General features: G+C 43.2%; 1 protein-coding gene across 3 annotated transcripts in view; it reads right to left on the bottom strand.

Annotated features, from left to right (window-relative positions):
• rbpjb (recombination signal binding protein for immunoglobulin kappa J region b) overlaps positions 1 to 17,196 on the bottom strand; it is a 39,813-nt gene that overhangs the window by 22,027 nt on the left and 590 nt on the right. The window contains exon 1 of one of the 3 annotated variants that reach the window (XM_061669283.1): positions 4,034 to 4,263. The exons of the other annotated variants lie outside the window; for them this stretch is intronic. Coding sequence (XP_061525267.1) covers positions 4,034 to 4,053 — 20 coding nt within the window. The 5' untranslated portion in view covers positions 4,054 to 4,263. Of the gene's footprint in view, positions 1 to 4,033; positions 4,264 to 17,196 lie in introns of those variants that run through there. 3 annotated transcript variants of the gene reach the window in all.

Here is a 17,196-nt window from a genome sequence, read left to right as displayed (position 1 = left end):
ACTTGACTGACTTAGCCAGCAACAACACCACTGAGAGCACTTTGGGCCCCCATCAAACATGATGGTGGGTCTCTTTGCAAAACCACACTGGCCTTTTCTACATCAGAATGTTCCGTCCCTTACTCGCCAGAGCAAACTCCGGAGCCCCAAGTGACGAATCGGCTCGGACGAAGGACACAAAATAATAGACGAGATTTGTCAATCTCAAGGAGGTGCCATGGGACGAAAGGACGTCAGAAGCACAGTAGCGCCAGCCGCTAACACCGGCCACTGGCACAGTATAATAAAATTTTAAACAATGACAGCGTAATTAATTTGCGATTTTTTTCAGCATCTTGAATTAGCGGTTGAACATGATTGAGCATTTGGGATAGCGTTGTATACATGATGGCAACAGTACATGATGGCAATACAAACTGCACAAATGTGTGTACATTTTTATTTTCAGATGTTTTTATTGCTTAAAAAAATGTGACGTGACATAAGTTTACATGGCATCAAAAAATTGTTCAGCTGACATGCGCAAAAAATATGCGCAGTGCGGTAAAATGGCTTGAGCAATTCAAGTGGATAAAACTAAAAAAAATCTGGGGTATAAAACGAATGTGTTGATTTCATGGCATTTAGTTATGAAATTTGTACTGGCCCAATCTGTAAGGTATGCGGTGGCCCGACACAGTGCCATACTGGCCTAGGGCCATTGGGCCATCGTTAATGTCAGATCCTGTGACCTTGCCAAGATATCAGGGAGGCACACATCCCCTGATGAACTGCATCCAGAATTGCCCCCCCCCATCCCAATGCCTCATACAATAACGACTGTAAGCAAAGCCTTTTTCTGTCATATTTTCAAACATTCCTATTCCACTGTTACACAAAGACATATTAACAGCAACTGCAGTGTGCGTAGTGCGCTCCGGTGTGGCCGTCTTACACCACTTTCGAAGGAGTGGAAAAGGGGTTCAAGGTGGGGGTTGTGGGGCTGGCTTTTAGCTCCAGGCCGAGCCTCTGCCAGCATAAAGGTCAGCGCTTCGACATCTGCTGCTCTATCTGAACCTCTCTTTTCATGAAAAGAGAAGCCGGGAAGAGGAGAGGACCCTCGGGGAATGGACGCACGCGCGCGCACACAAAACCGCCCTTGTGTCGCGGTGCTCGCTGCGCACCCATGTTCACAGTACACCGCAGCAGGGGAGCCAAGAAGCGCACGCCGATGCAAACAAACGCGCACTTGAAAAGAAAGGCTTGGCGGTGTGCACGGCCTTACAACTGGGATGTGGATGTGTTTAGAATTAACCAATCACATTCATGTAAAACTGGGAGTCAGCACACACCTACCATTTAAAGGGCCTCGGAGTAACCCCGAATAAAGTTCAGATGTTCTAGCGGGCTTTTCCTGACATTTATTTTGTTTTCCTGCAGAAGCCTTAAGGTTTTGTGATAACATCGACTGCTATCTTGAACTGTTCATAATTCCTTCCGCCTTGACGAAGGCCTAGTTCCCAGCTAAAGAAAACAAAAACAAAAAAACGCCAAAACATGATGCTGCCACCACCATGCTTGACTGTAGGTATGGTGTTATTTTAGTCAACTAAAGATAAAATACCATTTGTGGTATAAGGAAAGGCTTTTATCCCTGCAAAAAGGACTATACCTTAAGATAATATTTTTCTGGAAAAAATTCATATGAAAAATGTCTTGAAAAAAACAATTGCACTTTTTTTCTGAAGAAAAACAACTATATCTTCAGACGATTTGCTGATTTTGCAACTTTCGGAAAAAGACTTCTTGTAAGATAATTTTTTTCTATATTAACTACAAGATTTTTTTTTCGTGGGGAAAAAATAATTGTTGGTTTAAAATCTAACAATATACTCTTAATAGTACAACTTCTTGAACCTTGTCTTATGATATATTTTCTTTTCAGTAGAGCCCCAATAATCCGTGCTAGTACCTTTTCCTATGCTCAGTAAGGGGGGAACACAGCAAGAGATATCATCTGGACAGGTGGCCCACCACCCAGACCTGACCCCAGTGCCCTCTAACATGCTCCCCCTCCCCCCTTTAACTGAAAAACTCCCTCCACACATACATACACTAACAAACGCACAAACCTTCCTTGATCCTTGAACATTATTGTCCAATATAGCTTTGTGTGCAACAATATAAGCACGAGGAACAAGGAAAAATGTGACACTCCCATGATGAATTATTGCACATTTTCCACCAATTGATCCCAAGGACAAGTTTCAAATTAGAAGCTCAATGCTGATGTGTGAAAATATCACTGATGTGTTACCTGGTGGCAATAAGAGAGCAGGCTTTGAGCACAAAACTCAAAATGATGGAATGTCTTGACTGTGAGCAAGTTACTTGAGGGCGTTTGTACTGAGATGCACTCTGTATTTGTGTGTGGCACATTTTATATTTGGATATGGCATATATAGCGTATATATACTTTTATATGGCATGTTCCACTTGTCATCATGTTTATGTGAGACCACAGCGATATTTTAAGGAACGAGCTACAGTAGCCCATGGTGTTATTAGAATGTCATTACGCGCACCATGTGATGTGAAAATATGCTGTTCTTGTACCCTTGCTACATTTCTTCTCAAAATAGAACACTATTTTCAAAAGAATGCTACTTTTTTTTTTCCTTGAAAGAAAAGGCAAATTTTCGTAAGGTTGCTTCTTTTTTCTCAAAAAATATGACTAATCTGGGAACATCGTACAAGTTTCTTGCAAAATTGCTACTTTTTTCTCAAATGTAGTACTACTAGTATATCAATGCATAGTTTTTGTTGAAAAACAGACTAATCTTAAACATTGCCACTCCTTTATAAAATATATTTGATTAAATTGCTACTTTAGTTGAAAAACATTGTAAAATTTTAATTTTCTCAAATATGAATATTCTCGTAAAACCTTTTTTCTAGAACTGCTCTCATAAAACAAAATATGTCAAAAATTATGACTTATGATTGCTACTCCCCCCCCCCAAAAAAATATCACCTTATTCTTGCAGGACCGCTACATTTTTTCCTCAAATAAGACTGTTTTGAAACATTGACACTTTTTCCATTGACACTTTTGTAAAATTGCTCCATTTTTCTTCGAAAAAATAAGACCATGTAAGTATGCTATTTTTAAATACAAAAACACTCAGTCTTGTAACTATATTTTTTGCTCAAAAAATGTTAAGTCTATTGCTACATTTGTTATTCTAAAAATATATTTTGTAAGAGTACCACTTTTTTACTGACAAACTATTTTTTTCATCAATAAATTACTATTCTCATAAATTGTATTTTCCTCTCAAATAAACTGTTTTATAAGACTGCAACTTTTTTCTTTGAAAAAAATTATTCTCGTAAAATAACCTATTCACAAAAGTACGACTTTATTCTCGGAAAATTACTTTTCCCGCAAAAAAATAAGACTGTTTTAAGATTGCTACTTTGTTTTTATTTTTTCATAAAACTTTACAACAGTCGTACTTTTTCAAAAGAAAAATATATTATTCTGAAAGATCGCTACATTTTTGTCCCCCATAAATAAGAAGAATTCTAGAACAACACGACTATATTTTCGTCAGGTTCACAAAGCAGCAACGTGATTCACTCGGATATTGCTAGCCGGTGCCCATTATCGGACAGCCCATTGCCTCAAAGTAGCAATCCTTCCCCGGCTATGTGGAGAGAACAAAGCCGAAGAGAGGCAGTTTGTTTACCCCGACGCTTTCCAGTGTGCGCCCTCGTACTGTAGCCTCATTTTGTTGTTTTCATTAGCTGCCTAGCACACATGCTAACGGCTCGCGTGAAGCTAGCTCACCAAACAGCACCAAACAGTGTGAAGGGGGAAAAACACCGCTTAACACATTAGAACAAAGAAACGACGTTGTGTGGTGAACATAGCGGCGGAGAAAGTGACCACAGAGCCGGGCGAAGGTACACAAATATGCGGCGAAGCCACTCTTATAGACTCGGATTCACTTGAACTCCCCGACACCAAGCCCCCGAATCTCAGACTCACCCCGTCACAACAGGCGCCATCTTCCACAAACTCTCACCAAAACTCCAATACTCGCGATATCCCTTTTTTTTGGGCCTCTCCCGTTAGCCCCGGTAATCCGTCCAGACAACAAGAGGCCGAATGGAGGTGTCGAGACGAGGGAGAAGGGAGAAAGGGGTGGGTGAGGAGACACAAGAGAAGGGGAGGCCACACTTTGGGAGGGGGCGGGCGAGTGAGCGAAAAGGGCAGACTCCACAACAACAGGCGTGGGAAACTTCCAAGGTCGCGCGAGAGCTGGAAAAACTCTCACAATAGACGAGCGCAGAGGGATCGCCCACTCTCGCGAGACTTGGTCGCGGTACTTTCCCCCAAGTGTGTACTCGTTTATCAAATTCACATTTATCATTGAGATTAATTGAAATGCCATGAATCCGTTCAAGCCCGCATTTCTGCAATTGGGCATCGTCTAATCATCTAGTGGCTCAAATTTGTCAGCGCCTGGAGAAAGTCTCTAGGACTCCTTAAAGTGGCCAAAATAGCAGACTTCATGTGTCTTTTTTGTGGGTCTACTCACGATCGATAGAGATGCCTGGCAAATTTCATGTCGCTAACAGAAACTGGCTTCGGGGGCTGAATTTTCTAAATATTCGAAAGGACCCCTGGAAATGACCCAACTCACAAACACATATGTTAACATGAAAACATTAACTTACATATTATAAATGGATTTATGGGTTCGACCAGGTCTGAAGAGGTCGTTTTTCAACACACCACCAAACAACTCACGTGGGCAACATTGCACTTCCTGTTTAAAAATGGCGAAACAATTGTGCGAACACATGCGAATGAGCCATACAAGGCAGATTAGTGCATTTGCCAACACATTGGGGAGTCACAGTCCCATGACCAGGCAAACCTCAGTGAAAGTACCAGGCAGGGCATTATTTCAGTGGTGCCATCCAGGCTTTAAAGGTTGAGCCTCTTCTACCTTAACGTGCATTCCTAAGTGCCCCATTGTGATGTGATCTCTCTCTGCCACAATAAACAGATTGGCTCATTCTGGTTTATCTGGGAGGGGTCGGGAAGCCATAAACCTTCATGTAGGTCTCCCTTGTAGGTGTTGTATTTTGGGCAGCCCTCATTTAAATCTGTTTGCCATCTTTGTTCGCCGTAGCCGTCCCTCGGAGCGGGAGGCTTTCCGACTTCAAAGTAAATACTAGGAGACCACACCGGTGGCGAGTGAATGAGAGCATTTGTTAGGTGCCTGCAGCTATGTGCAGAGGGGCGGGGGGGGGGGGGGGGCACCAAAAAAAAGCCGTTCGAGTGGATTTTCTGACTGAGTAATATATGCTTGAAAGACGGTATATTGTTTGTCTATATGTACCCCACAATTGACTGGCGACCATTCCAGGGTGTGACCCATCTCTTGGCCAAAGTTGCACATTTTGACCCAGGGAATCGGAACCCGCTACAAAGCTCATCCCGTTCTCTCGTTAGCGGCAAAACAATTGGTTCCGATAGCGAGGTTGCCAACTGAAGCAGTCGTGACTAAGCCGCAACCTCCAGTGGATAAATCCACTCCAGTTGACTACTTAAGATGGCGGCTCAGCGCGAGATTGGGATAGAACACTGGAAGTCTGTCTTCACAGCTGCAGTCTGTAAAATCTTGACACGCCACCGCGATTTGCCTACAGAAAAGGCAAAAAAAATTTAATAAAAAATGACTTCTCATACTTTTTTGCAAAAAAAAGACTATTTTCGTAATTTTGATCCTTTTCTCTCATAAATATTTCCTCCTATGTTACTTTGTTAAAATACTGTACATTATTCATGTAAGATTGTTATATTTTCCCCCCCAAAAAAGCCCAAATTGGATTTTGGGGATTTAAAAAAAATAAATAAAATAAGGCATTTTTTATGAGAATAGCTGTCTTTTTTGAGAAAAAAGTAGCATTGCAAGCACTAATTCAGGTTTTTCTGAGAAAAAAAACGAGCAATCTTATACCTCACCTACTGACATTTGGATTTTGGCCTGTTTTACTGCCGCTTCTCCTGCACGGAGAGGGTGCCAGGTGGCGATGAGTAAAGGGAGGCTGCTCTTTTATGATTAAGGGCTGTACAAATAAATCTCACTTGACTTGACTGAACAAACCACCAAACCAATTCAAACCAGAGAAAGCAGACGAGACAGTAGACCGCGAGAGGGTGGCGAAACTTCCTGAAATGAGCGGTGTCAAAGAAGCGAGAAGTGGGTCGAGAGACACACCGGGCCAAACGTCGCAGACTGTAACCGCTGCTCATGAATCGTTACGGCAGAATGAAGGCACGAAGAAGGACGTGCCGGAGTAACGCACCTTGGCGGTGAGGACGTCCCGGACACTGCAAAGACAGACTGGGGGAGGAGACAAGAGACGTTTCCCCTTTCTCCCACCGGCGCGGTTCACAGCGAGTTCAAGCTGCAAAAGAGAACTGCACAGGCAGCGCGTTGTGACATGGAAAGTAAGCCACGTGATTGACATCCCAGCAGCTACCTGCAGAATCTGGCGCTTTATGCCTGCGATAAAGCCTTTGCACTGCATCCGGAAAATATTCACAGCCAGTGCTTCACGTTTTCTTCCACATTCTGTTATAGCACAGCCATCTTCATAAATGGATCCAAAATTGTACACAAAACACCCCATAATGACAACATTAAAATAGATTTTTGAGAAGTGATTAAAACCAAGGAACTAATCATATCACCCGTGATCATCCTTAAGACGTTTTTATAGTTTCATTGCTGGAGTACATTAGGTTGATTGGACATGACTTGGAAAGGCACACAACCGTCCATCTAAGGTAAAACAGTTGGGTCCTTTTTTTGTTGTTGTTGTTTGTTTTCTTCAGAAAGTTTAAAGGAAGTTTCCGGAAGAAGGATTGTGTGACACACATACACACACACACACACACACAGACACACACACACAGTGTTTGGCCAAGTGACTGCACCGCTGAGGCCGTGACCCTCCTTGCAAACCCCCCTCCCTCCATCACCCGGGCTGTCTGTCTGGGGGACAGAGGGAAGGGGACGGGGGTCTTGCAGGAAGAGGACTGCTGATTAGAATGGGGGAGGGGTCATGCCCCTGACCCTCTGTTGAGAGAGAGAGAGAGAGAGAGAGAGAGACCTTGCATGATAAACATTGATTCAAAGAACCAACAAGATTACAGTGATGTATCACAAGTGTCGTATAAAGTGCTGCAACATGCAAAGGTGCTCTGCTTGACAAAAAAAAAAAGACACTGCAAACATAGTAAAATAATATATGATACTATATGACAATACTCAGACATTCTTTTTCCTTTGTAGAAAAGGAAAAATATTACAGTGGTTTACTGAGCCATTTGTGAAACTCTTCATGTCTGCCTCTATGTCTGCATTATACTGCCCCTAGGTGGCCAAGGCGCACACACCAAAAGGAGCAGCACAATGGTCATGGAACTGAAACAAAGTGACAAAAATATGTTATTTATATTCGATTTAGTTATGTCATTGCTGTATGTTTTTATAAACTACAATATTATAGAGTACATGACAAAAAAAATACTTTTTTGGGAGTGGGGCTGGATTAATGGCATTTCCATCCATCCATTTTCTACCGCTTATCCATTCATTTTAATTGACAATGATGATGAGAGATGAACGCGATAAAAGGGAAATCCGAAATCAGACTGGATGGCTTGCCGTGAAATTTGTCCCAGTGGTGTGCGCTTCCCAGGTGGTGCGTCCTAATTACGTCATTGACCGAAGTGTCCGGGCGAATTTTGTGTCATTTTGAGCTAAATGAGCCCACAACTATGAGATCGATTAAGGATGAAATGCGGTACAGGCATCCATGCATTGTAAACATGAAGAGAAAATTACTTTTTTTTTTTTTTCACCAAAAAACAAGTTAAAACAAAAATTCCACTTCCTTTTTTCTTAAAAATTACTTTTCCACAAACCCACCAGTTAATTTAATTTTAAAAACAAATTGACGTCCATTTTTTTTCTCTCAACAATTTTTGTTCACAAAAATTCCTACTTTTTTTCCCCAGAATAAAACAAATTTTTTACCATGAAAATTTACATATTTTTCCTACGTCTACTTTTCTTTTCTCTTATTTTTCCACTAACATAATTCTTTAATGTAAAAGAAATGTTTTTCAGAAAACACACAAATTTACTGCCATTTAACCCTTTTAACCACATTAAAAATGAGAAGACAATGTATATATTAAAACAATATATACAATAAATCTAAATATTATACATATACACATATACACAAATTATAAATATTTATGCGATGCATTATTTCAAGAAAAATCCTGGCGGTCCCGAAAAAGTGGCGTACAAATGGATTTCCAAGGAAGGCTTTTCTGTGCGGAAGGAGTGGTACCAACTGTTCTTCCGCACATGAGCAAGTGGATAAAAAGGACCGGTGAAGAAGTGGGGCGGCGGGCATTCAACGAGTAGGGGTTCCGGGGGGGGCTTTAGAAATGCAGGTGCCTTAATTGTACCCCCGATAAAGCCTCGGCGAGTGGGCAAAGCTGTGAATGAGTGCGCGGGTAAAAGGAGCTATGAATGGACGCACGTGAATGAATGAATGAGTGACTGAATAAGGAGGACGTTGGACGCGCGCGTGTAGGGGGGGTTCAAGACCCCAACCGGACACAAAAAGAGACCCGGCGTGGCATGTGGAGGCTGGACCGGTTGCCGGCTGGATGGGGTACCACCAAGGTGCCCTTGAGCCACGACTGGTTGCTCCGAGGCACAGTCCAGTCACTCTGCGAACCAGTCGGGAACCACTTCAAAACACAAGTTCCTAAAACCAAGTCAGAAACAATCAAGGACCAAGACAAGAACCTGTTGAGAACCGAGTTAAGGAACAAGTTAAAACCAATCAAGAACAAAGTGAAGAACCAAGTTAAAAGTCAGTCAAGGACCGAGTAAAAGACCAGTCAGGAACCATTTTTAAAAAAAACAAGTCAAGATCCAAGTCACAACCAATCAACAATTAAGAACCACGTCAGAACCAACTCAAAAGCCAGTCAAGAACCAAAGCAAGAGACGAGCTCTTGATTGGTTGTTCACTTGCTTAAGTCGATATTGACTATTGTTTGATTTGGTTTTCAACTTGTTTTTTTACTCATTTCTTGACTGGTTTTGACTTGGTTCTTTCTTACCTTGGCTCTTGTCTGTTTTCTTACTTTGTTTTGAGTTGGTTTTTGAAGTGTTTAACTTGGTTGACAGCTATTTTAACTTGTTTCTTGATTGGCTTTTGATGCGGTTTTTTTTTCTTCTTTTTTTAAATTGGTTCCTGACTAGGTTTTAACTTGGTTCTTAACAGGTTCGTGACAGTTTTTTGATCATGCTCTTAACTTGTTTTTAAGTGGTTCTTAACTGTTTTTTGATTTAGGTCTAAACATTATCCCTGATTAACATTTTAACTTGATCCTGACTTCGAACTTGACTGGTTTTGACTTGGTTCTTAACTTGGTCAACAGGTCATTGACATAGTCCTTGACATGGTTTTTGACTGCTTCTTGACATGGTTCTTTAAGCAAATCAAGCATGTTAAGGAAATAGGTCAGCGCGGGACAAATAACGGATGTCTCTTCTTTGTCTAAGCAAAGGTGAGTAAGAGAGGGACTGCAGTGGATGGGGATCTTGGGGGGCGCATGATGAGGTTTGTTTTGGGACCAGGGATGAGGGGGGTGCAGACAATAAAGTGACACGGCACACGCGATTCATTCCGCCTCAGAAGAGAGACCCTGCCTCACCATCTGCTCAGGGTCAGGGGCGTTTGCCGGGGTCGGCGTCACATCACATAACCAACCACCACCCCTTCCTCCCCTAACACAAAACGCCAGTCTCCCCACCCTTCAAGCCTCGCATGGCAGACACCCGGTCAGGCCCGCGCGCATTTCCATAAAACAATCGGCAGCCAACCTGCTCCTGTGTCGAGGGGAGTGGAACGCCCCCCTACCAAAACAATGGGCTGTCAGATGAAAAGGACCCCAGTGAACTTGATATACATTACAAAAGAGCCACACCAGCGTATGGCTACCCGCGCTTGAATTTGAGCTTGGCGTTGCGTTGTTGTTTTTTTTATTTATTTGAACACACGAGGACTGCTGCTCAAGCAAAAACAAACAAAATATATTCAGGAAATATTATGAAAAAAATTATTAAAATATTGGGAAAAAAATATGTTTGAAGATATTTTGTTTTATACATTTCAAAAAATTCAAGAGGAAATGTTTATTTTGTATAAAACATCTAAATGTGTAATTATCATCAGCATTAATAATGACTAAGGCAAGCAAAAAAACTAATATTTAAACCTCAAAATAGTTGAAAGATATTTTTAAAAATGTCATATTTGTTAAAGCCTAAACATCTGGCAAAGTTGTTCTTGAGGAAGCTTTTTTTCGCGTGCCAGAGTCGCCTGCCTTTGGGACCCTAATTCTCTGGGTGCTTACGTTTGGGGTGGGATTAGCGCTAAAACGAGACAAGATCAGACGGCTGGGAGAAGTATATCACTGCGTGTGTGTTTTTCTTGTGCGTGACTGTCAAGCAGGCGTGCGAAGGAGTTCTCAAGTCTCCCCCTGTATGCCTCTCCCCCCACCCCAAGCCAAATCCCTTAATCTGCTCTCGGACACGTCTGGAGGGCAAAACAAACAAATAGGATCCCCCTCATCCTCCCCCCAAATGGCCTCCACCCATCTCTGAACCGACATCACTTCAAGGAGGGAGAGGGTGGCGTTAACCCTCTCAAGGTTAAACGATAAAGGCGCTCAGGTCCTCGTTTATACCCGTGCACGTCGATATGTAAAAATAATGCACATCAGACACTACAGCAGACAGCTATTCGAAAGCTATTTCCATAGGCACAGAAATCAGCTTTTGAATAGTGAGTGATGCGCAACTTCTGGGTTTGCTGTTAACTGTAGTGACTGATGCAAACTTTGACATCGGCTGTAGTGACTGATGCCCAATTCTGACGTTGAGACTCACGCATGTAGAATGAAAAAGCTTTTTAAATTGCTGTCCACTGTAGTGACTGATGCGTGACAGCGGGCCGCCCAACACCCGACCGCAGATCCAATGATGAAAGTCAAATATTGGCCGACATTGACGACACCCGCAGAATATCTATTTATACGCGGATATGTCTGCACTCTATCCGGCCTCACTCTCTCCTTCCCCTCGCAGTGGCCATTAAGAAACCTTATTAACTTAAATCACACCATCTTCTCAAGCTCTTTTGTTTCCGCTCGGCGGCGGGCTGACGTGCTGGCTGGGCCAAAAAAACGTGATGTCACCGCTGTTATTTTTAAGAGTGGGGGTGAGCTCATTGGAGGAAAACCACAAAAGTGAGCGAGCGTCGTCGACATCTCTGGTAGCACATCTGCGGAACAGCGCTGCGACCGCTCACCACTCGCTCCTTCCAGCAGTGACCACATTTGTCAAGTCCAAATAATAGACGCCCTTTTATCCCATTAAGCGGGGAACACATACCGACAATCGGGACGAATTTGAGAATGTTTCCCCTCTTCCGATACAAGCCAGTAAAGGCTCTAAAATATCATCCCGAATGATTATCCTGTGGTGTGGGGCGTGTTAAGAGTCATTTTCCCCTCCCCTGTCCAAAAGCAGTTGGGGATGACCATCATATATGTTAAGCCAGGTACACACATACTGATATGGGCTGATTTTGAGACTCACTTTCTATTTGCGATCAGATTCAGTAAAGGCTTGATTGCCGGATGTCTCTACAATATTATCCTGCTTTGAAAACAATCCGGGCATTGTGCCAATCTGCATACTCCAGGCCATCCCGGAGCAGGAGAACAGGAGACGGGAGGCGATAAGTTGGAGACAGAGAGGCACAAAGTGAGACTGATTGATAGATGAGGAAGAGGGAAGAAGCATGGGAGTAGCGTGTGGGTGGGGGGCGAAGTAGGGGGGTCGCAAGGTCTCTGGGGGGCGGTGGAAAAGGGCTAAGACGAAGGAAGCGTGCACAAAAGTGACAAGGAGAGGCTGAATTCCTTTTGGCAGGTGTTGAGGCCACTGCAAAAGCGAGCATCATGACTGTGCCAGATCGGAATGAGGGCTGGGAAATGGTTTGGTTCAGGAAAAAGAACTTCGAAGAAATCAGAAGAAGAAAAAGCTGCAGCAACAGCAGACAATGCAGGAGAAGACGCAGAAGCACAAAAATAAAATAAAAATTAATGGAACAAAGAGGAAGAAGTAGAATAAGAAAAACAAAAGCAGACAAGGAACCAGAAGCACAAAAAAGAAGGAGCCAAGAAGCAAAGAGGAAGAAGCAGAAAAAGGAAAATGAAGCTGAAGAAGCAAATGACTGAGTTGAACATGAAGCAGAAGAAGCACGAGACATATAAGCAGAAGCAGCAGGAAGAAAACGAAAAATCAAATGAAAAAATGGAAGACAGAGCAGCACAGGAGGCAGAAGAAGCAGACGAAAGAGAAGAGCAGCATGATGGGGGTCTTTCCTAGTACTACTAACTATCGATTTGTCTTGGTTTTTTTCCAGTCACTGAAACTGAATACTTCATACTGTATTTGCCCAAACGTGCAACCAATCGCAAAGATTTCTCTTTTCACTGCTGTGGCCGCACAGTGCCACCAAAGAAAGAAAGAAAGAAACGAGTGTCTATGTTGGTGCCAGCGAGGTATATATATCAGGTTTCCTGAGACTTGTTTTGCTGACCTTGTCCTCCTGTAAGCGCCATCTACTTCCCCCTTTTACACACACGCATGCGCGAGTACTCCCTCTCCTCAAATTGCGAGGTAGAGAGACTTTCAGATAACCGAGCGAGCGCAGATCCCTCGGACTATTCCCAAACAGACGCTCTGGTTACACCATCACGTTCCAGAGCTCAATTCCTCAGCGTTGCTGCGAGTTGATTTAGGCAGATGCTTCTCCCCGCCTCCCCGTCCCCAAAACGCGGCGCAACCGCCCCCACAGCGCCTCATCTCGGCCTGGAAATCTATTCCTGCGTGTCATAGAACTCCACGGCTGGATGATTTGGTGTGGAAGTTCCTAAACTGACATTTTTCCAAATGAAGCAGAGGGGGGTGGGGGAATTATAAAAAAAAAAAAAAAAAAAAAAAAAAGTACCAGCAGAAGAAGCAAACGTCAATTACTACAACACAGTAGTAGTAATTGCAAACGTGGGGGGAAAAAATCAAAAGAAGCAGCTGAAAAAAAGAGGAAGCAGAAGAAAGAAGAGGATTTTTTTCCAAAGAAGCAACAGCAGAAGAAGCATTCAAAGAAAAGCAGAAGGGAAGCAGAAGAACAAGAAACACAAGCTGCAGAAAAAAAAAAAGCTGAAGAAACAGCACAAGCAAAAAAAAGCAGAAGAAAAAAAGTGAAAAAGCAGCAGAAGAAGACGGTCCTTAATATGGCCGTTTTTCCAAATAACAATCGGGATAGAAAATTAGGAGCGAGCTGTACGCCAGCTAGTGGAAGCGAGTCAGACGCGCAGTAAAGTGCATCAGGACTCCACAAGCCACAAGTACACGTTTGGCTTTCCTTCTCAAGCCCGCAAGCCAAAACGACCATCTTTGCGATCGCTCGTCCACCGTCCCGATGATTCCGAAATAAAATGGCCGAAACTCATTTTGGGCCGGTTCCTCCCTGGAACACACGTGGTTTGTCCTCCGAATGGAACGAACGAGCCACTTTCGGTTACAGATCCGTGTCGGAAAATTCCGGTGAGAAATTGATCCAATAACGCTCCGTGAGGCGTCCGTGTCGGGTTTCTTTGGGAGTCATTTTACTCAAGTCACAAAAAAATGAAGATGTCTGCTTTTGTATTTCAACTGTTCAATTTGTTTTATTGGCACACCAGTCCCTATATGTAGAACTTTTGGAAATATAAATCTATTGCAAATTACAAGTTGCAGCTCACAGACCACAGTTGGAGAACAACTGCGCTAGCGGACCAAATGCATAACATTGGGAACGTGCGTGTCTCCAGTTCGATTCAAAGAAGAACGAAAAACAATTCAAGTGTCATTTTGCTCCTGCAGTGGAACAGGCTCCAAGACTGGAAAGATGAGGTCTGTGCATAACAAAGATTTTCCTCTGCAGCGAAAAAAAAAAAAAAAAACATTTAAGAAAGATGGAGGAAATAAGAACTCCTTTCCAGCACTTTAAACTCAGGGGCTAATTGCTTAAACATTTCCTGCACGGCTCCAATGCAGCCGCAGGCCCTCGTGCGACAGGATCCTGGCAACCTCGACGCCGCGGTCGACAGTTTCCTGCTCACCTCATTTGGAGGTTGCTCAACCACAGCCAAACTTTTTAAGCTACGCACCCCTCTTCCTCTCGCAGATTTTTTTTTCAGCCCAAAACCACATGAAAACACTGACAAACACGCGAGATTAATGAACATCGGACGACCTAAGTGAGCCGCTTCCAGCTGGACAATAGCATCCCGTGAAGAGCGACGCTAATTACAAGCTGAACTGTTGTGAAAACGCAGGACGTTCATGCAAAAATTACAAGATGGATGTCGGTCAGTGGTGTCGGGAGACAAAAACAGCCCATAAACAGGCAAACAAACAAAAAGCAGCACGTGTCCTCACAGTTCGAGTTTGTCAGAATGATTATTATTTTTTTTTTTTTTTTGCGCGTGTCAGTGGCTTCACTCGTTCAAAGTACATCCCCCGCTGATGTGCACCGCTTCCATGAGCAACATGGCTGCAAACAGAGTGGACCATTTGGTCGCTATTTTTAGCCACTTTTCTGACCTCTCGAGCGAATATATTTCCAAAAAGCGACTCGCGACTTTAATCACCTTTAGGGCTAGAAGGATTTAAGATTTTTCTGATGAAAGTCGAGTCGAAGTTGATTAGTTGATGACGTCATTGATATTTTTGTATCAGCCAGGCTAAAAATAAATTGAGCATTTGTTTCCATTTAACTTGTGCTTTTATTGTATTTTGGGAAAGACTTGCATTATTTTGTAAGTCACCGCACTACCAATCTTATTTTTGATCAAATATTTCCACACACAGTGCTAGCATCCATACGGCTGTGTAGACAGACGTCAGTGACGTAAAGATACAAGTTTTGCTTTCAGTGCAGTGAAGCTATGCAAGTGTCGCCATGTTGGTGCGCGTCGTATCGTACAACTTCTCTGATGAATGAAGTGCCGCTGCCCTCGTTCCTCGCCGCAGCTGGTAGGAATCTTTAAAGACTCGTGGCGATCGGAATAGCCAAACTGCCACGCTGTTCACTAACCATCTCATTTGCAAATTTTCATGTATCTGTACTACACTATTTAGATTTCTGGCAACTTCAACTCCACCACATTTCATGACTAAAACGTCGCTCATTAGCCAACATGCAGATCTTTAACTATTGAACACTACTGAAGTTAACTAAAGACACAGGTACCCCAACTTAGTTTTTCGGATTACGAGCCAACTCTCGGCAGATTTACTGTCTTGAGTTGCCAGCAACAATTTAAGCTACAAGCACCAGTGAACTTCCCGACGGGCAGCAGTTTGCCAGACAATGAACAAACGCTTCAAAAAGGAGGCCAAGTGCTTGCTTCTAGCCATTTGCCGCAACTCCTGGTTGACGTATACTGTCGTGTTGCGTCACGGATGCACACGCTACAAAACTGGTATTTGTACAGAAACGGAGCAGCAACACGTGTAGACAGTACAACAACACACTCAGGCATATTGCTGGCCTATGGTGGAAACCTTGCATCTCTCATCAGGAAACAAACAAAAACAAAACCTACATGTTTGTTGATCCATTAAAGAGAGAAAGCCATTTTCAACACTACATTGGTCAATAATTTGTCAAAATAACATACCCACGTGGGGACTGACCAATATCCATTTGTGAAAAAATATGAACTCGACCAAATCTGGCATCGGAGGTTTCGACCCGACAGCAGCGATATATTGTTTATCCTATGCGGAAAACAACAAATATTGCTAGCGGAGCAAATAGCGAGACGTCATCCGACACGAAGCGCTGCACAGCCTGGCGAGGCCATGAAGGCAACACAGAGCGTGCGGCTGTACACTGCACGTAGGTGACGCGTCGCCTCAAGAATGCGCTTCCCTTCCTTTGGCCGCTCGCTTCAATTTCCCCCTCGGCTCGCGGGAGCCGTCGCTTGAGGAATCTGGAAAACACCAGCGGGGGAATGAGAGGAATTTTCAGACCAGGCTATGGAGTTTTCTCTCATTTCGGAGCTCGGCCCAACAATAACAGGCTCGCATAAACAATGGGGCTGTTTGTCGATCGAGGAGGAGAGCGAGCGGCCCTTCTCCTTCGCCTGGCGACGGGCCAGAGAGTCCCAAAGTACAGGCTACATGGAAAGATGGAAGTGCACGAAGGAACATAAACACATGCTTGAGCTCTTTCTTCATCTCTCTCGGATCCATCTTTCCTCCGAGGGATGCTGCTCAATGTCAGGAAACCACAAAAGCAGAAAGGGGGTGGGGGGGAAGGGGCACTTTAGGAATTTCTCTGCTTTTAGTCACACTAGGAATACCAACGAACATCTTTTGAGCCTACATGATGTCTTCAGGTCCCTTTTTTTTTTTATTTTTTTTTTATATATACCTCACATAACTCAACTGCTCATTTTTCTCAAAAATAATCACAAAAACAGATAATGCAGTAACTTCATTATTTATAGTAATTGCTCACCACACCAGAGTGGAGCCCACCCACCAACAGAAAATCGCCAAGCAGCAGGAGAGCTCCCCCACGTGGACAAAAGAGGACAAGCGTCCACGCCTCATCACCAGTTAAACCACTTGATCAGCGAGGTTCAGTGCGTTACTAGTACCACAAGGGGCACGCGGGCGCTCTCTAGTGGTATGGAAAAAAAACATCACAACCAAACTAAACTAGAAAAAATATAATTACATGGATGAATAATACAAGATGATTATTGGACACTTGCTCACTAGAGTGGAGCCCCCAATAACAAAAAAATGTCAAGCAGCAGCAACTGTTGCCTATTGAGGCTTTGTAATGACATTTTAATCTAAGAAAAAAAAAAAAAAAAATCTGAAAAACATTGTACAGAGATTTCAAAATTTATTATATATTATTGCTAGCTAACAAAATAATTTGACATAAGATATGTTTTCAATATTT

The sequence above is a fragment of the Phycodurus eques genome, chromosome 23 (assembly GCF_024500275.1).
Source record: "Phycodurus eques isolate BA_2022a chromosome 23, UOR_Pequ_1.1, whole genome shotgun sequence".
Taxonomy (NCBI): domain Eukaryota; kingdom Metazoa; phylum Chordata; class Actinopteri; order Syngnathiformes; family Syngnathidae; genus Phycodurus; species Phycodurus eques.
This window is presented reverse-complemented; position numbering and strand designations above follow the sequence as displayed.